This window comes from Syngnathus acus, chromosome 12 (genome assembly GCF_901709675.1).
Source record: "Syngnathus acus chromosome 12, fSynAcu1.2, whole genome shotgun sequence".
Classification (NCBI taxonomy): domain Eukaryota; kingdom Metazoa; phylum Chordata; class Actinopteri; order Syngnathiformes; family Syngnathidae; genus Syngnathus; species Syngnathus acus.
The window spans coordinates 1,659,780-1,680,066 of record NC_051097.1 but is presented as its reverse complement, the minus strand read 5'-3'; the positions used below and the strand labels follow the sequence as shown (position 1 = coordinate 1,680,066).

General features: G+C 41.5%; 1 protein-coding gene across 3 annotated transcripts in view; it reads right to left on the bottom strand.

Annotated features, from left to right (window-relative positions):
* pam (peptidylglycine alpha-amidating monooxygenase) overlaps positions 1 to 20,287 on the bottom strand; it is a 69,889-nt gene that overhangs the window by 4,480 nt on the left and 45,122 nt on the right. For 2 of the 3 annotated variants that reach the window (XM_037265793.1, XM_037265794.1), the window contains 8 exons: positions 10,800 to 10,929; positions 9,764 to 9,880; positions 8,943 to 9,015; positions 7,241 to 7,451; positions 6,680 to 6,883; positions 5,013 to 5,137; positions 3,482 to 3,578; positions 3,344 to 3,394 (listed from right to left, as the gene is read on the bottom strand). In XM_037265793.1, the coding sequence (XP_037121688.1) occupies positions 3,344 to 3,394; positions 3,482 to 3,578; positions 5,013 to 5,137; positions 6,680 to 6,883; positions 7,241 to 7,451; positions 8,943 to 9,015; positions 9,764 to 9,880; positions 10,800 to 10,929 (1,008 nt within the window). Of the gene's footprint in view, positions 1 to 3,343; positions 3,395 to 3,481; positions 3,579 to 5,012; positions 5,138 to 6,679; positions 6,884 to 7,240; positions 7,452 to 8,942; positions 9,016 to 9,763; positions 9,881 to 10,799; positions 10,930 to 13,179; positions 13,456 to 20,287 lie in introns of all 3 variants that reach the window. The other variant, XM_037265792.1, reaches the window with a different exon arrangement.

The following is a 20,287-nucleotide window of genomic DNA, read 5'->3' as shown; positions in this document are numbered from 1 at the left end:
AGAAAATCCAAAATCAGGAAGGGGGACAATGTTGTATGTATATATACAGAGTGGCTTGCAAGAGTTTTCAGACTTTTTTTTCTCCACATTTGGTCACATTTCAGTCACAAACAAATGTATTTTATTTGTGTCTGGGGTAGCAGTGTGTGATTTCTCATTTTGGCACACAAAGTAGTGCATAATTTGGAAGTGCTTGGAAAATAGGACATTATTTTTGATACCACTTTTTCTGTTTAGGGTCACCAGGGAGCTAAGTCTATCCCAAATGGTTTTAGGCAAAAGGAAGATGTCAAGTGGCGCAGCAAATGGTTGGAGCGGCAACCACTGAAATTTTAAGAAATGCCAATGACCCTGATGAATGATGGGAGCTGCCTTAACTTTTTGTTTTAAGATGTTTACTGTCTAAGATAAAAAAATATATATAAAAATCTGAAAATCAGAAAAATTGTCCAATATGCCAAAAGACTTTTCCGAAAGAGTTCATTTTTATTTTGATGCCAAAGTTTTTTATTTTACTGAAAATTAATATCAGCTCCAAATATTGGTTATTGGCATCCTTGAGTACTAACAATCTGCATTGGCCCAGAATAAAAAATATTGGTCAATTTCGATTCTCTAACAAACCAGGGCTTTGCAGCAGCAGTATTTATAAGAATGTCCCAATAATGTTTTCACTTACAATATGATACAAAGAGTGCAGCCTTGAGTATAAACTGATATTGACATCAATGTGATTTTAATTCAGCATGAACCATAACCTCCTTCTGGGGACTCCATCGTTCTACTGGGTGACTTCAATGCTCACGTGGGCAATGACAGTGAGACCTGGAAGGGCGTGATTGGGAGGAACGGCCCCCCCGATCTGAACCCGAGCGGTGTTCTATTATTGGACTTCTGTGCTCGACACGGATTTTCTATAATGAACACCATGTTCAAACATAAGGGTGTCCATGTGTGCACTTGGCACCAGGACACCCTAGGCCGCAGTTCGATGATCGACTTTGTAGTCGTGTCATCGGATTTGCGGCCGCATGTTTTGGACACTCGGGCGAAGAGAGGGGCGGAGCTGTCAACTGATCACCACCTGGTGGTGGGTTGGCTCCGATGGTGGGGGAAGATGCCGGTCCGACCTGGCAGACCCAAACGTTCTGTGAGGGTCTGCTGGGAACGTCTGGCGGAATCCCCTGTCAGGAAGAGCTTCAACTCCCACCTCCGGCAGAGCTTTTCCCACGTCCCGGGGGAGGCGGGGGACATTGAGTCCGAGTGGACCTTGTTCCGCGCCTCCATTGTTGAGGCGGCCGACCAGAGCTGTGGCCGTAAGGTCATTGGTGCCTGTCGTGGCGGCAATCCCCGAACCCGCTGGTGGACACCAGCGGTAAGGGATGCCGTCAAGCTGAAGAAGGAGTCCTATCGGGCCGTTTTGGCCTGCGGGACTCCGGAGGCAGCTGACAGGTACCGGGTGGCCAAGCGGAACGCGGCTTCGGCGGTTGCTGAGGCAAAAACCCGGGCGTGGGAGGAGTTTGGCGAGGCCATGGAGAATGACTTCCGGACGGCTTCGAGGAAATTCTGGTCCACCATCCGGCGTCTCAGGAGGGGAAAGCAGTGCAACGTCAACACTGTTTACAGTGGAGATGGTGTGCTGCTGACCTCGACTCGGGACGTCGTGTGTCGGTGGGGAGAATACTTCGAAGACCTCCTCAATTCCACCGACACGCCTTCCATTGTGGAAGCAGGGCCTGGGGACTCTGAGGCGGACTCTCCAATCTCTGGGGTTGAAGTCACTGAGGTAGTTAAAAAACTCCTCGGTGGCAAGGCCCCGGGGGTGGATGAGATCCGCCTGGAGTTCTTAAAGGCTCTGGATGTTGTGGGGCTGTCCTGGCTGGCACGCCTCTACAACATTGCGTGGACATCGGGGACAGTGCCTCTGGATTGGCAGACTGGGGTGGTGGTTCCCCTCTTTAAGAAGGGGGACCGGAGGGTGTGTTCCAATTACAGGGGAATTACACTCCTCAGCCTCCCTGGTAAGGTCTATTCGTTCGCCCAACCAGTCCACATGTGTTTTGTGGACTTGGAGAAGGCGTTCGACCGTGTCCCTCGGGAGGTTCTGTGGGGGGTGCTTCGGGAGTACGGGGTACCGAGCCAACTGATAAGGGCGGTTCGGTCCCTGTATCACCGTTGCCAGAGTTTGGTCCGCATTTCCGGCAGTAAGTCGGATTCGTTCCCGGTGAGGGTTGGACTCCGCCAAGGCTGCCCTTTGTCACCGATTCTGTTCATAATTTTTATGGACAGAATTTCTAGGTGCAGCCGAGGCGTTGAGGGTGTCCGGTTTGGGGACCTCAGCATCGCGTCTCTGCTTTTTGCAGACGACGTTGTGCTGTTGGCTTCTTCAGGCCGTGATCTCCAGCTCTCACTGGAGCGGTTCGCAGCCGAGTGTGAAGCGGTCGGGATGAGGGTCAGCACCTCCAAATCCGAGTCCATGGTCCTCGATCGGAAAAGGGTGGAATGCCCTCTCCGGATCGGGGATGAGATCCTGCCCCAAGTGGAGGAGTTTAAGTATCTTGGGGTCTTGTTCACGAGTGAGGGGAGGATGGAGCGCGAGATCGACAGGCGGATCGGTGCAGCTTCGGCAGTAATGCGGACTCTGTACCGGTCCGTCGTGGTAAAGAGAGAGCTGAGCCAAAAGGCAAAGCTCTCAATTTACCGGTCGATTTACGCTCCTACCCTCACCTATGGTCACGAGCTATGGGTCGTGACCGAAAGAACGAGATCCCGGATACAAGCGGCCGAAATGAGTTTTCTCCGCAGGATGTCCGGGCTCTCCCTTAGAGATAGGGTGAGAAGTTCGGTCATCCGGGAGAGACTCGGAGTAGAGTCGCTACTCCTCCACGTTGAGAGGAGCCAGATGAGGTGGCTCGGGCATGTCATCAGGATGCCTCCTGGACGCCTCCCTGGGGAGGTGTTCCGGGCATGTCCCACCGGTAGGAGACCCCGGGGACGACCCAGGACGCGCTGGAGAGACTATGTCTCTCGGCTGGCCTGGGAACGCCTTGGGATCCCCCGGGATGAGCTAGATGAAGTGGCTGGGGAGAGGGAAGTCTGGGAGTCCCTCCTGAAGCTGCTGCCCCCGCGACCCGACCCCGGATAAGCGGAAGAAGATGGATGGATGGATGGATGGATGGATGGAACCATAACCTATTTTATTACATCTTAGAAAATGCAAAAAAAAAAAAAAAAAAACACTAAGGAGGGGAGAGGGATGATTATTAACCTCAGATGTGGAAAACCTCAAGAGGTATGACGACATTCAGAACGACATTTGCATAACAAGTATTTTCAAACTTACCTTCAAGTTCTTGAACTTCAATACCAGCCTTCTTGACAGAACGATGTGCCTCTGGGACAGCAAACAAAAGTATTAACAATGTCAATTAATGTGGAAAGACAAAAAAAGTAGAGTTGTGATAAATGTAGTAGTACTTACTTTCAGCTGTAAATTTGAAAACAGTCATGCTGGCTGCATCCCCCACAAAGACACTACCGTTTTTGGTTACAGCAATGTCGTGAGGCATTTTGAACTCCTGAAAATGAATTTAAATATAATGTGAAACAAATACAATAAACTATATCAACACAGGTATAGCAGATCCAAAGCAGAATGTTATTAGGTTGCATATTATTTTTAAGTTGCTATTATCAACATTTGCTATTTGGGGACATTTTGTTTTGAGTTTGACCTTCAATTTGGTTTGCGGGTTTTAGCCCTGCAGTGTTCCTCATTGTGTTTCCCAATCAAGTATGTACGTACATTTCTGGTTACAGTCAGTGCTACCTTCAGAACTAAATGCTGCAAAAATTCGTATAAAAGCATCCCTCTAAATTTTGTTTATAACGAAGCCAACAAGACTATCACTGGGAAGACAAGCAATGCAATCAAAATAATTTGTGTCAAACTCTCAGGGATCACCTACAGTGTAATTTAATATTACGTATGCTGGAGCAGTAAAATCATAGCATATTTAATAAAAATAAGTTATTTTCCCCTGGAGTTGGGACTCGAAGGCGAGCGTCTGGTGGCCGGGCCTTCGCCCATGGGGCCCGGCCGGGCACAGCCCGAAAAGGAAACGTGTTTCCCCCTTCCCAAGGGCTCACCACCTGTGGGAGGAGCCAAAGGGGTCGGGTACAAAGAGAGCTGGGCGGCGGCCAAAGGTGGGGACCTTAGCGGTCTGATCCCCGGCTTCAGACACTGGCTCTTGGGACACGGAATGTCACCTCTCTGGCTGGAAATGAGCCCGAGCTGGTGTGCGAGGCAGAAAAGTTCTGACTCGACATAGTCGGACTTGCCTCCACACACAGTTCGGGTTCTGGTACAAGCCCTCTCGAGAGGGGCTGGACTCTCTTCCACTCTGGAGTTGCCCACGGTGAGAGGCGTCGAGCAGGTGTGGGTATACGTCTTGCCCCCAAGCTGGGCGCCTGCACATTGGGGTTCATCCTGGTGAACGTGAGGGTAGCGTCTGGCAGAATCCCTTGTCAGGAAGAGCTTCAACTCCCACCTCCGGCAGAGCTTTTCCCACGTCCCGGAGGAGGCGGGGGAGGGGGACATTGAGTTCGAGTGGACCATGTTCCGTGCCTCCATTGTTGAGGCAGCCGACCGGAGCTGCGGCCGTAAGGTGGTCGGTGCCTGTCGTGGCGGCAACCCCCGAACCCGCTGGTGGACACCAGCGATAAAGGATGCCATCAAGCTGAAGAAGGAGTCCTATTGGGCTGTTTTGGCCTGTGGGACTCCGGAGACAGCCGACAGGTATCGGATGGTCACCCGGTATGCAGGATTTCACAGACCATTCGCTTGAGTGACTAATAAGCCCTTCGAACAGTATTATGGCTGGATAATCGGTGTTAATGTGGTTGTTGAAATACAATAAAAGGACGGTGACTTTATAATCTTAACTGTAATAATAAATCCAACAATTTATACATCCATACATACATTTATGTGCGTATAAAGGTTTGTTTACCCTTTTCTTTGGGGCGAAGGTATCCAGAATGTCCTTAGTTCCATAATTTATAGCAAAACCAGTTGGAGGAGGAAAGTTTTCAGACAGAGAGTTTCCATTTACTGCAAAGATTATGCCATCTTCACCTGCAGACAAGCACATTCAAAAGAAAATTAAAATTTCATACCGCAGTAGCTATCTTTGGACAAAAAAATAAGAAAGACATAAGTTCTATTAGAAAAATGCCAATTACTGTATTTATTCTAATTATCACCCAGGGCGATAATTAGAGAAGGTTTATGTCCAACCCCCCCGTTGGCGATTAACACTTTTTGTCCGATCGCCAAGGGGCACTGAAATGGGCGATAATATGTATATTTTCCTTATGTAGTATGCAATACCTGCATCTCACTGGTATTCTTAACACTAGAACAGCAGCTGTTTTGATCTACCTCTAACAGCGGGGTGCATCAATTGACGCTCCACCGATGCGACACGTTACCGTCGCACATCACATGTTGCACACGTCACGTTATTGCGATCGTCTTGTTCGAGCGCACGCCCCGATAACGTAATTGTGTGAGGATACTGTAGCGGAGTGACGAGTGTAATTGTATCATAGTTTATGGAGAAAAGGGACATTCGGCGTGCTGTCAAATCAGTCATATTTAAACTTGGGCAATGACGTCGGCATGCGGTCGCGGAGGAAAACCCAAGTTTTGGGGGGGAATTTTTAGCAGCATGGGCGATAATTAGAGGTATCAATGTTTTTTATTTATGTCATCGCTAACACACACTGGGCGAGTATTAGAATATGGGCGATAATTAGAATAAATACGGTAGTATACCATCCCTTAGTCAGTAAAATTCATAATTGACGACACATCGTTTGATGCGATGGTGCAATCCTTGATGGTGTGTTATTGTCAAATATTGTTTGTTTTTTAATCTCCATCGCAGACCGGATATCATATGGAGGCACCGACTGGCTTACCCTGTGATCATTGTTTTCCAAAATAAATGCAAAGGTTTTGTTTTGATTCAACACAAATATAATCAGTCTAAGGGTTTGGCCAATTTAGTACATTTAATAAATACATAAAAAAGTATCAAAATGCTTACACGATTATCAAAAATCATTATCGATTAGTTTATTAATCAATTTATTGTCAATTAGCCAATTAATTGCCACGCCGCTAATTCTTTGATTTTTTTTTTCCCCGATACCCCTATATGGCTGTCTGACATTGCAGTTTACATAAACCATGAGACCAAATTGTCAATTTTTGCTAAGGACACAAAACATTTGATACATTTGATTTGCGAAGTACAACCAGTGGTGAATATGAGACAAGAGACAAACATTTTCAGTTGCAGTAGTTACTGTCGATTAAGATCTGATACACAACTTAGAAGACAGGGTTGTTATTTGAAGCTGCTCATTATTTTTATACAAGCAAAAGTACAGGAACCACACTTTGCCCAGGTGTGTCCTAATACATTATGTAAACAAATACCATTCAACTTCCACACTCACTTATGTATTTGGATTTTACCGATGAAGACGGGATTTTGATAACAGAAGAGAAATTGAAAAATCAGTCAACACAACCATTTGGAATGTCCTGAAGAGTAAGGGCGTAAAACACAAATCAAAGAAAGCTCTATGTCCCGGTTTGTGAACTCACCTCCAGCCGGACTGAAAGTGATGGCATAGACACTTTCACCAAACTCTTCTTTTTTAATTTCCTTAACAAACTCTCCAGTTTGAGCTATGAAGCACTGGATGCGTCCATTCTCCCGGTCAGCCACACACAATTCATTTTTCTCAGGCAGAAATGCAAGGCTATGTGGGATCCGGAACGGCGTACGCCTTCTCCGGTCTGATGAGCCTAGATGACAGGATTCTTAATGATTATCATGACATCACTTTCCTTTATCAAACTCCGATCCACAGTCAAGGTACTTTACATAAGGACCATTTAAATTGGCAAGGTTTTAGCCCTGCTCCTGATGTGACGTGCCTTGGTAAAGCTTTGTAAATTAAAGAAAGAAAACTGAAACTGACATAGTAACCACAACAGGTCGCTCGCTATTGGTTATGCTTAAATAGAGTCTCAGTACGATTTCTTTCAACTTGAATCCAGAATGATCTGGATTGATAGAACATAATTTTAGCTTGTAAAATACTTGATTTAGCCTTTTACTAGTATTTTGTTCTATTGATACTGTGATGTTCATGTTCTTACCAGCTCCCCACTCTGAAAGGTATCTTCCATCAGCAGAAAATTTCAGTATCCTTGCATTACAGTAGCCATCAGACACAAAAATATTCCCAGTTTCATAATCTACGGCCACATCAGTGGGCTGACAAAAATGGTTATGGTCACTTTCTGGTGTGAAAGCCTCTCCCAGAGACAGCAAGATTGTATCACTACCATCACTGCTCATTTTTAAGACCTAAGTGCAAAGAGTGTAAGAGAGAGCATTTTATTGATTTCTTCTCCCAAAACTTTTCCATTTTTATTATTTGCAGAAAACTATCAAAATAAAACAATCTGATTCTATCACTTTGTTAGAATAACAATTTACTGTAAATAATTAGCATAATAGTGTTATTCAAGGCAATATTTTACGTAAAACGCACTTATGTCCTTTTTTATTCAGCTACATACTAAGTACCGTATTTTTCGCACCATAAGGCGCACTGGATTATAAAGCGCACCCTCATTGAATTTTTTATTTTAGAAATGATTTCATATATAGGGCGCACCGGATTAAAAGGCGCATAAAATAGAAGCTAAACTGCAACAAACTGAGGTTGACTAGGGTTGCGGTATGCATCCACTAGCCAATAACCAATGAGACCTCAGTAAACAATTGTGTTTCTCAAACTATCGCCTATAAAAGTGATCGGAACTGACTAAAGTTCGATCTAACACATTGGTACTGCTTACTTATGTTTCCCTTCCATATCGATCCATAAATCTACTCGAAACATTAACGGAGCAGCCTATTTTGGAATGAAATAGCCTCGTGCGTATAGCAGCTATCATTATAGCATTAGCCACCCGCAAACTCCCATGAGCCTCAGCTCGCAGACTCACATGAGCGTCAGCAAAGTGTCGTGGCAGCCCCCTGTAAACAATCGCGTTTCTCAAACTATCTCCTATAAAATGATCGGAACTGACTAAAGTTCGATCTAACACATTGGTACTGCTTACTTATGTTTCCCTCCCACATCGATCCGTAAATTTACTCGGAACATTAATGGAGCAGCCTATTTTGAAATGAAATAGCCCTGTGCGTATAGCAGCTATCATTATAGCATTAGCCACCCGCAAACTCCCATGAGCCTCAGCTCGCAGACTCCCATGAGCCTCAGCAAAGTGTTGTGGCAGCCCCCTGTAAACAATCACGTTTCTCAAACTCTCTCCCATAAAAGTGATCGGAACCGACTAAAGACTGATTTAACACATTGGTGCTGCTTATTTATGATTCTGTTGGATGTTGATCCGTAAACGTACTCGAAAACATTAACGAAACAGCCTATTTTGAAATGAAATAGCCTCGCAGGTACAACAGCTATTCAGTGATGCCCCCTGACCACGGTTGCCGTAATGCTGGGGAGCGATGCGACCTTGTAATTTACTAGTCGTACTAAAACGTACTGAAACATTTTGACAGAGCGCTGTGTACAACCAGTATGGATCAACAAATTCATCAATTGATCCATATATAAGGCGCTCTGCATTATAAGGCGCACTGTGCGTTTTTGAATAAATTTTAAGTTTTTAAGTGCGCCTAATAGTGCGGAAAATACGGTAGCTGATATGTACATATAGTTTATACAGTTTTCATAGAAAAGCACAAAAGTTAAAGTACATCATATGTAAAACTAACACGAGAAAGTTAATAAAAAGTTTAAGCAAAAGGTTGAATTGCTTTTACCTGATGAAGAGCCACATCAGTTACCCAGTAGTTATTGTCCTTGTCCGTCGTTATTCCATGAGGTAAGTAAAATCTGTAAAATTGCAAAAAACAATTAACCTTTACAAAGTGATAAAATAATACAAATAATCCAAATAAGGATACATTTATGACAGCTTAAATATATATATTGTTCAAAATTGTTCACACAAATATACATACAATTTTCACGTTTTTCAAATCCTACATACATTAATTTGTGATTATCACGTGATTTTTGGATCTACGTACTATCATATTTGTGATTTTCACACGTTTCTTTCCGATGCATGATACAAATATGTGATTTTCAGTTTTTTTTTATTTTTGTCTGTGCGTTTATCATTTGTAAATATTCATGCGTTTGTGAATCAACAAACACGTGTATTCATTTTTGACACAAACATCATGCCGTTTTCAAGAGATCCACACACAGACACAATTCTCAGATATTCACATGTTGAAAGCCAATCTCTCTTCCATCCACGGGGAGACAGAGTCACTGTCTGCATGAACGGGAGCAGGGCGTTTCCCGTTTAGAAATTGGCCATTGAAAAACAGATAAGCCTTTATATGATCTATCATTTGTTTGTTTAACACAAGTCCGGAATAATAATAGAGGGGAACCAGCAATTTTACTCTCGTGTGTCAACTGTAAAATATTCGTTTGACTGCGTGTCAGCCTTGTGGACTGGTGTACTCTCCTTCTCAGTCTGAGAATAATCTGGGACAGCCTCTCGCATTCACTTGACATGATAGGAAGAATCTTACTAAATATTGTTTTAAGTCTCAGTATGACTTACATATTTCTTCCAGAAGCCTTGAGGATGTTTCCATTCTCTCTGTTAACAACCAAAATAGTGGACTGTTGAATAGGGCCAAGGAACCTCTGCTGATATATAGCTTGGCTGTCAAAAGAACTAAAAATAAGATGGACAAAAAAAAAATATCAGTTTCATAGATTCTTCACAAGACAGTATTAGTATTTGCTTCCAAAGGTTCTTGTCAGTGATCATTCAGTCTCAAATGTTCATCTGTACAAGGGAATTTTGAACATGTTCAAAATTTTCCCGGAACATAAAACCCCCCCACTAAACTGTTGGTGCACATTTTTGATGAACCCTGTATGTGTATATACCCTGTATAATATTAGTGGTGTCAGTTAATCGAGTTATTAACGTGTTTAATCCAACCCATTTTTAATGTCATTCATTTTTTTAATCATGCAATTAAGGCTTATTTTGGCCTAAGAAAACTTATACTCTTTTCACGTACTGTTGCTGCAAAAAAACTAACACCTCACCAGATCTTGCGATACCGTAAATAAACATCAAGTATACACCACAGTGGTGAAACTAGTCTTGGCTTGTGCAGACATTTCATCCGTTTTTAGAAATAAAAGCATCATGGCGAATGGTCTGTTGATTCTTTGAGAAATCAAAAACAGGGTTAGTAGGTAATAGTTCAAAACAAACTTTAAAAATGGTTTGTTGCACTATGAGGCTGAGTCTTTGTTTACATTTCGTATGCATGATATATTTTTTTATATTGCCCAAATTGTCAATTCTTAGAATGGACCATTTAGGGGCTGTTTGTGTGACTTTTTATAAATTGAATCCAATTAGATAAAAAATGTGTCCGCATAAAAAAATCAATCCTCTTCTTCGTCTTAAAGGTATCAAAATTTGCTAGAAAAAATGGATCAGAAAAGAAAATGAAGAGATCTTTTATGAGAAATAAAACTTAATCACATCAATCACAAAAATTTTATCAATTGCGATATTTTAATCGCTTGACAGCACTAATATATTGCTTGTTTGATTTTAAAAAAAAACTTACTCTGGTCCCCAGTGGTGATCACCTCTGTGGAAAATGACCAGATTGGAATCTGAGTCAATGGCAAGTCCTGACACCTGACCCAGCTGAAGAGAATTCTGTGGCCATAGTGGGTCTTGCTCCAGATGGACATCTAAACAAATAGTTACAATTTGTAGATAGAATAAAATTACAGACATGAGAGACATTATTATTTTCAAGCTTGATAATAATAATAAGATTACTAAATGTTTTCCCTATACTGGGTTTTCTCAAGCTACCTGTTTTTTGGTTAATTAAAGACTTTAAATAGCTCATAGATGTACTGAGTGTGAATGGTTGATTGTCTCATGTCCTTTTCAATGCAATGGACTGATAAGTCTCAGGTTACCCATCATCCTACTAAGGTCAAGCAGAATAAAAAAAACAGCCTACTGTATTTTCTGGACTATAAATCGCAGTGTTTTTCATAGTTTGGCCGGGAGTGCGAGTTATACTCAGGAGCAATTTATGTGTGAAATTATTGACACATTACTGTACAGTCAAACCTCGGTTTTCGAACGTCCCGGTTCTCGAACAAATCGGAATTCGAACGAAAAATTCGAAATTTTTTTGCTTCGGTTGTCGAACAAAATTCGGAGGTCAAACCTCGCGAGATGAGCCGAAAGGACCCGAGAAAACCCGACCGCGCGGCCCGGATGCCGACTGACTCCGCTATTATTGTATTTTCGTTACTTTGAGGATTGTATTAACCCCTAATCATGCCTCTAAAGAAAGCTAGTGGGAGCAGTAAAGCCATCCTAAAACACAAAAACGCTCTTAAAACAATGCGACAGTGAGCGCCCGGCGCGCTGTGGTTGCGCGATCAGACCAAATTAAGCTCCCTGCGCACTGAGGTCCACTTAAATTTTGGAAAGTACATCAGGACTTTAAAAATATTTTCTAAATTTCAGCGACGGCTCTGTCACAATAATGCGACCAGCGCGGTGCAGTTGCGCGGTCGGCGGTGCGCTACGGTTACGCGTTTGGCGGTGCGCTGCAGTTGCGCGATCGGACAAAAATGCGCAAATGAAAAAAATGCTTAAAAAAGGCGTTTTTTTCGGTCTTGGAACGGATTAAAATGTTTTCAATTATTTGTAATGGGAAGAATTTATTCAGAATTCGACCGATTCACTTCTCGAACCGCCTTCTGGAACGGATTGTGGTTGAAAACCGAGGTTTGACTGTACATCATTTCACCTGTTATTTTCACACTTAACCAAATGAGGGCGCTCTAGGCCTGTGGAATAACTGGAACTGCAACTGACGATGAATCTGACGTACGCCACATAGAAGAGGAAGTGCTGCATCTTCTACTTCCGGGGTTTGCGGAGTTGTTTATAAGTTGGATTTAATGATTTTATAATGTTATAGTTATATATATATATATATAGTTATATAGGCCTGTGGAATAATTGGAACTGCAACTGACAATGAGTCTGACGTCAGCACCACATCTACTTCCGGAGTCAGAAGAGTTGTTTATAAGTGACACAGACGACGAAGATTTCGATGGATTTAATGATTTGGAGTGACGTGGATGGTTCGATAAACTTATTTATGTTCTAGTTATTTGATATATAGTTTAGATATAGTGTAGGCCTGTGGAATAATTGGAACTGCAACTGACGATGAGTCTGACGTCAACATCGCATCTACTTCCGGAGTCAGCAGAGTTGTTTATAAGTGACACAGAGGACTTCGACGGATTTAAAGATTTGGAGTGACACGGATGGTTCGATAATCTTGTTAGCATGTTATTTATGCTATAGTTATTCAAATAACTCTTAATATGTTACGTTAGGTACGTTCTCAGTTCCTTGTTTATGTTTATGTAACGTTAGCATACCACTCCATTCAGCCTGTTGTTGCCTATTCTATTTTTATTTTAAATTGCCTTTCAAGATGACATGTCTGCTCTTGGTGTTGGATTTTATCAAATACATTTCCCCCAAAAATGCAACCTATACACCGGTGCGACTTATACATGTATTTTCATTCTTTATTTTGCATTTTATGGCTGGTGCGACTTATATTTCGGCGCAACTTAAAGTTCGGAAAATACGGTAATACTACCACTACTACTACTACTACTACTAATAATAATAATAATAATTCAAATTTTAATTCATTTAAAATCAAACCACAAAAGCGGAAAATTAACATGCAGTATCATAACATTCTCTTTATGATCCAGGCAGAGGGAAGATGAAAAAGGAAGGAAACAGGAGTGGAAACGAGAAAGATAATGAACATCACGTATTGAAGAGACAAGAACTTTGATTTATAGCACAGTCTCGAAGATATGTTTGAATACTACAAAAGGTATGACTGATTATTTGAATTCCTACACCCATACACCCACCTTGTCTTTGAGACAGCAGTTTGCTTTTTGTCAGCTTGGGCACCGCCTCAAGCTGATGGAATTTGTGGACTCTGTCCCTCATCAAAACAGGATGCCTGTTGGTTTGAAGAGCTAGTGGAGGACCAGGAGAGCCCAAGTTTTTCTTTTGTATTAAGCTATGAATCTGAGACATCAGCTCTGGCTGGACCCTCTGTATCTTACTGGGGTTGTACTTTTGAATGTGTACTACATCCTTGTTTTGGCCTAGCAACTTGGACATTAGAGAATAGAGGTCACCTGCACAAACGGCAAAGGAAAGGAAGGAAATATAAAAAGATAAGAACAGAGGAAGCTTTGACACAGAGGCTTGTTTAGCTTTGCACAGAGGCAGAGGTGTTAGTCAGGTGTTTAAAAATATATATTTTCAATTAATTGAAATGAGAAAATACTGCATAAAACAAATGTTAAATCATTAATTCAATTATTGCAATCAACAGAATTCAGAATCAACCTTCTGACTGCATAACAGGTGCAATGCTGCAGCAACTTAAAGTCCTTTATCACAGGCAGACATTTCCTATTGCAGGTCATGAGGAGATTTATCACATCCTATTTACTGATAGAAAACCAGAGTAGATTCATGAGCCATTTTACGCAAAGGTTTTTAAACAAAAATAGAACAAACTTGACAAAACAGTGTCTCAAATTGGACCCACCCCTAAACTTAGACGCATTATTGTTGCCGTATGAACAGTAGTAAAAAAAGAATAAAAAAAAAAAAAAGAATAAAAAAAAGTTAATTCAGTTTCAGTTTATTTAAAGGAAAGGTCGACATGTAACATCAAAGTTTCATGGACTGGCCTGACTCAGTTCAAGAACTGTTTTACAGCAGGTTCCTATAACATTACATACATTTCAATACAATATATACAATATATATATATATCTTATTGTTAATGGGTGCAAGTTTGGTTTGTTATTAAAAAATATGTGTATAGCCGTTTAAATTGCATAATAGAGGTGGCTGATCTGATTTGAAGGGGTATCTTATTCCAAATCAAAATAGATGTGCGGATAAATGAGTTATGACCAAAATTGTTTTGGTATGCTGGGGTTCGGATGAGGTCCTGTGTAACTGAGCGGGTGATGCGGGCCTGTCTTTCATTACGGCCTGGGATGAGTGAATTAACTATAGGTGGGAGAGAATTTATGTGTCGTTGATGGAAGAGTTTTATTGCCATGAGAATTGTGTAATTCTGGAAGGTTAGTGCATTGGAGCGTGCAAGTGACGTGCAGTGATGGGTCCAGATTGATAGTCTGCCATGTATTTTGTATGCTCTATTGTATAGTCTGGCTATAGGATCCAGAGTTTCTTTTGTGGTGAGAGACCAAATGGGAAGACAGTATGATAGGTTAGACCAGGGGTGGGCAAACTACGGCCCGCGGGCCACATCCGGCCCACGGGACCGGTTAATCCGGCCCGCCAACCCTGAATTAATTGTATTATTAAACTTTTTTTTTGGTCATTTTGCCTGCAATGACTGCGTTTCCCCAGTAGATGGGGAACCGCTCGCCTGCGCATTTACTACCGGAAGCCGTGTCAGAAAGCTCGGTGCACACTCACAAGTGCGTGTACGTACGTACTCAGTAGTACGGACATGGCGCACTCGCGCTCTATTTGTATCAGTCCCGAATTTAGAGCGTGGGCTGTGACGACAGCATTCTTGTAATTCGCTCGCTGAGCTTTCAGATACAGTTTTACGCTAAAGCCATCCACAAACCTTCCCCTGGAATCCTTCCATTAAAATGAGTGGCCCGAAGAAAAGAAGTGAGTGCGGAATGTTAAAAGAGTGGCCAATTTGGCTCGACGTACGCGACGTGACGTTCAGCCACATCAACCCGTCACAGATCGAGGTAAACGGATCTCTCCTAAGAATTGCCACAACAAATTTTACTCCAGACTATGATGCACTAGCAAAAAAGAGAGACCAACAACACTGTTCCCACTGAAAATAAAGGGGAGGCTCTCAAGTTTGTTGTAAAAAAATGCATTTTGAATATGATTTGTACACATAGCAGGTATTGAAACTAGCGACCATTCTCATTTTGAAACAATGCAGGATGCTCAAGGACATTGATGCACCACCTGCTTGCGACTAATCTTAACCTGTAAAGTTCTTAAGGCTTACTTTAAGGAAGTGTTTCCCGTTTCCTCACCTCTGTTACCAGGTGTTTGTGAGTTAAAACTCTGCTCTGATGTTCAGATACCCCTCACCGTGTTGCCGTTTTGATTACTTTATTTGGATGTATGCTTTCACCGATTCTTCAAGATGATATATTTGGTCAGAATGTTTGCTGTGATCTCATAAGATAAACATCTTTCATTAATCTGACCTGCAGGCACTGAAGTGATGGAGACTGTTATTCATAATAACAGTGTCGTATTTTATGAGAATCACTGATAGCAGTTTTTTAGTGAATTATTTTTATTTTTTTTAATGCTGTTAATAAATGCATTTGTTTTAAAAAAACTTGTTTGGAATATCCATGCTTTACTACCTACTAAAGGCCAAAATCTTTTATGCAATGACCTTTACAGGTCGCTTATATTACTTCACACAAACACTACATCCATCTGCTCCTGGTTCGGCCCTCCGGTACAAATTTAGAACCCAGTTCGGCCCGCGAGTCAAAAAGTTTGCCCACCCCTGGGTTAGACAGTATGATAGAATGTAGATAAATATTCGAGACATTATGGGTGAGATATGGCCTGATCTTGTTATAGACATACATTTTCTGTTTGAGCTTATTAGTGAGAGTGTTAACATGTTTTTTGTAGGTGAGGTGGGAGTCTAAGTGCACTCCAAGATATTTATATGTGTTTGTGACTACTAGAGTTTGATCGGATAGAGTAATGGGGACAGTTATGGAGATGTTTTTCCTAGGGGAGTGGAAATACATTATTTCCGTTTTTTTTTTATATTGATCGTCAGATGGTTTACTTTTAGCCAGTCATGTAGGAGCTGAAGATCAGAAGTAAGTTTGGAGTTTATGGTTTCGATGTTCGAATCTGAGGTGAAAATAACTGTGTCGTCAGCATATAATATGATTTGAGTTTGTTTGCATATGTTAGGCATGTCATTGATGTACATAATGAATAATAATGGGCCCAGTATGCTGCCCTGGGGGACACCAGTGGGAGATGGTTAATGGAGTAAATGTGGCCTGACCAATATTAACAACCTGGATTCTACCCGAGAGGTATGATGAGAGCATAGTTAGCATTGACGGGGAGAGATGAAAGGAAGCTAGTTTGTTATGGAGTATTTGGTGATTAACTGTGTCAAAGGCTTTACGGAAATCTACAAAGACTGCTCCTGTGATGTGGCCTTTATTAAGAGAAGTGCGTATATATTCTGTGAGTAGTAGCTGTGCAGATAGTGTAGAACGAGCTGATCGGAAGCCAAATTGTGAGTTGTTGAGAAGGTTGTTTCAAGATGTTCTATAAGTTGTTTTGACAGGGTTTTTTCTAAAAGTTTTGATATAGGTGGGAGGATTGATATGGGACGGTAGTTGGATAGGGTTGTTCGGTCGTCTGATTTAAATATGGGGGTAATTTTTGCTTTTTTCCACGCAGTCGGAAATATGGAATGTCTTATGCAGAGATTGATTAAATGAAGGATTAGGGGTAGGAAGCTACTGGCATGGGTTTTGTAGAAGTCTGTGTTTAGTTCATATATGTCTTTGGCCTTTGAGTTATTGAGTGAGCTGAGAATACTGGATAACTCTGAGAGCGTAATCTCAGAAAAGGTTAGCTTGTCTGATGAGGGAGTTATAGGTGTGGGTGGAGACGGAGGATCAAAGTGTTCTGTTAGTTCTTTAATAGAGGTGATGAAGTAATTATTAAATGCATTTGCAATCTGTTCCTGATCAGTAGTGAGTGTATTTTGTAAAGATATTTGTATGTTGTTGTTTGTATTTTCATAAATTTGCCCAGTGATGGATTTTAGTGTCTGACAGAGGATTTTGGGGTTCGTGGCGGCCTGAGTGACTTGCTTCTGGAAGTAAGTGGTTTTAGCCTTACTTATCTCTAAGGTGCATTTATTTCTAAGATGTGTGAGAGCCGTTTTATTTTCAATAGTTTTTATTGACCTATACAATTTCAGTGCAGTGGTTTTCTGTGCGATTAAATTGAGAATATCTGAGTTTATCCATGGTAATTTATTCTGTCGTAGACTGAGTTTTCTGGTAGTAGTGTATTTTTTCCGTATGGCTTCTATAAGATTCTGGAAATCTGCTAAGATTTGTTCTGGGTCGGTGAGTGCTCGTTGATTGCTCCAATCAATATTCTTTATTTCGGTTTCATACTGTGGTAGCTTAGATCTTGGTATATTTGAAATAGTGCACTGTTGATGATTTTTCCGAGGTTTCGGGTTTTTCCTAACTGTGTATATGAGAGAATGGTCTGATACAGCTACGTGGATGACTCCTGATATGCTATATTTTGCGGGTTGATTGGTGAAGATGAGATCAAGAATAGAGCTGCGAGTGTGACATATTCTAGTTGGTTCTTTTATCAGTTGGTGGAGTCCTAGTTTTTCTGCCATGCTTTTTAGAGGTTTGGATGATTTGTCTTTGTAGTCTAAGTTCAAGTCGCCAATTATGATATATTCCTTTGTTTTTATATTTTTTATAATCCATCCATCCATCCATTTTCTGAACCGCTTAGTCCCCACGGGGGTCGCGGGAGTGCTGGAGATTGGATAGATTTTTAATATAATCTGTGGGGTTTGTGTTAGGCGGCCTGTAACTGGCAATAACTGTGATTGCATGTTGGTTGGTAAAGCTGATGACCAGTTGCATTGTTTCAGTTTCTGTTGTGATTGGGGTTACTGTGTGTGCATATAATTTATTTACTAGTAATAGAATACCACCACCAGGTTTATTTGGCCGGTCTCTTCTGTGTAGTTGATAATTGTCTATGGAGATAAACGAGTCTGGTGTGATAGGAGAAAGCCACGATTCTGTAATGATGAGAAGATGTGGTTTGCCTTGTTCAGTGAGTATTTTTATTTCATCAAGCTTTGATGTGATGCTTCTTGCATTGAGATGGCATATTTTAAAACCTTTAATATTGCTTAATTGGGATATGGTTTGAATTTGTTTTATGTGATACTTATTTTTTAATTAATTAATATGCCACTACTGGCAATACAGCTCCAAAGTGAAAGGTGGAAATTTAAGTGGCAATACATGTCCAGAGTGGAAAGTGGAAATTTAAGTCCAGTGTGGACATACTACTCCACTAACAATCCTCAACTCAAAGATGGAGATACGTATTTCTTAATTGAGATTTTTTTTTGCAGTCTATGTAAAAGTTTACCATTTTAAGAACATTTTGTGATCTGTATGAGAAATTTCATGAAAACACAAGGCGTCATTCTCATGTAAATGTGGTCCAGGAAAACTGGCAGAAAAGGACAAAGATGAATGGAAAAGATACTGTCACTCCAAATTAGAGAAACATTACAAAGCAAGTCATATTCCTGAAAAGAGCAAACTCGTTTTTAATACAAAGAATGTGTGATGAAAATGTATGGTCACAAACGCCAGCGATTGTATCCGGGAGAACCTGTTGGATGTTGGAAGAAATAATTATGTACAGCTTTTCAACCCTCCGAGTTTGGTAGAGTAATTGTTTTATGGAAAATAGCCATAATGTCCAAAATTATTGCGTAACCTTTAAGACAGAAATTGCACAATTCTAAAAGGATGAGTGACTCCCGTGTCATGTTTATTGACACAGATTTAGTAGAATGTGGGATTTCATACATTTTATTACGTCCCGTATTTTCCGCACTGTTAGGCGCACTTAAAAACTTAAAATTTACTCAAAAAACCACAGTGCGCCTTATAATGCAGACCGCCTTATATATGGATCAATTGATGAATTTGTTGATCCATACTGGTTGTACACAGCGCTCTGCCAAAATGTTTCAGTACGTTTTAGTACGACTAGCAAATTACAAGGTCGCATCGCTTCCCAGCATTACGGCAACCGTGGTCAGGGGGCGTCACTGAATAGCTGTTGTACCCGCGAGGGTATTTCATTTCAAAATAGGCTGTTCCGTTAATGTTTTCGAGTACGTTTACGGATCAATATCCAACGAAATCATAAATAAGCAGCACCAATGTGTTAAATCAGTCTTTAGTCGGTTCCGATCACTTTTATGGGAGAAAGTTTGAGAAACGTGATTGTTTACAGGGGGCTGCCACGTCACTTTGCTGAGCCTCATGGGAGTTTGCGAGCTGAGGCTCATGGGAGTTTGCGGGTGGCTAATGCTATTATGATAGGTGCTATACGCACGAGGCTATTTCATTTCAAAATAGGCTGCTCCGTTAATGTTTCGAGTAAATTTACGGATCGATATGGAAGGGAAACATAAGTAAGCAGTACCAATGTGTTAGATCGAACTTTAGTCAGTTCCGATCACTTTTATAGGAGATAGTTTGAGAAACGCAATTGTTTACTGAGGGCTCATTGGTTATTGGCTAGTGGATGCATACCGCAACCCTAGTCAACCTCAGTTTGTTGCAGTATAGCGTCTATTTTACGCGCCTTTTAATCCGGTGCACCCTATATATGAAATCATTTCTAAAATAAAAAATTCAATGAGGGTGCGACTTATAATCCAGTACACTTTATGGAGCGAAAAATACGGTATATATTAAACCTGTATTAACAATACATTGTATTCAGTTTGCATGTTCTCCCCGTGTCCGCGTGGGTTTTCTCCGGGCACTCCGGTTTCCTTCCACATCCCAAAAACATGCTTGGTAGGCCAATTGCCCCCTAGGTGTGAGTGCGAGTGCAGATGGTTGTTCGTCTCTGTGTGACCTGCGATTGGCTGGCAACCAGTTCAGGGTGTCCCCCGCCTACTGCCCGATGACGGCTGGGATAGGCTCCAGCACACCCGCGACCCCCGTGGGGACAGAGCGGTACAGAAAATGGATGGATGGATGTATTCATGTACATCGTATTAATTTATTAATACATATTAATTGATTTATTCCTAATATGCAACAAAGAATACGGCAGTTCTCAGTGATGCAAAGACATTTGAAAGAA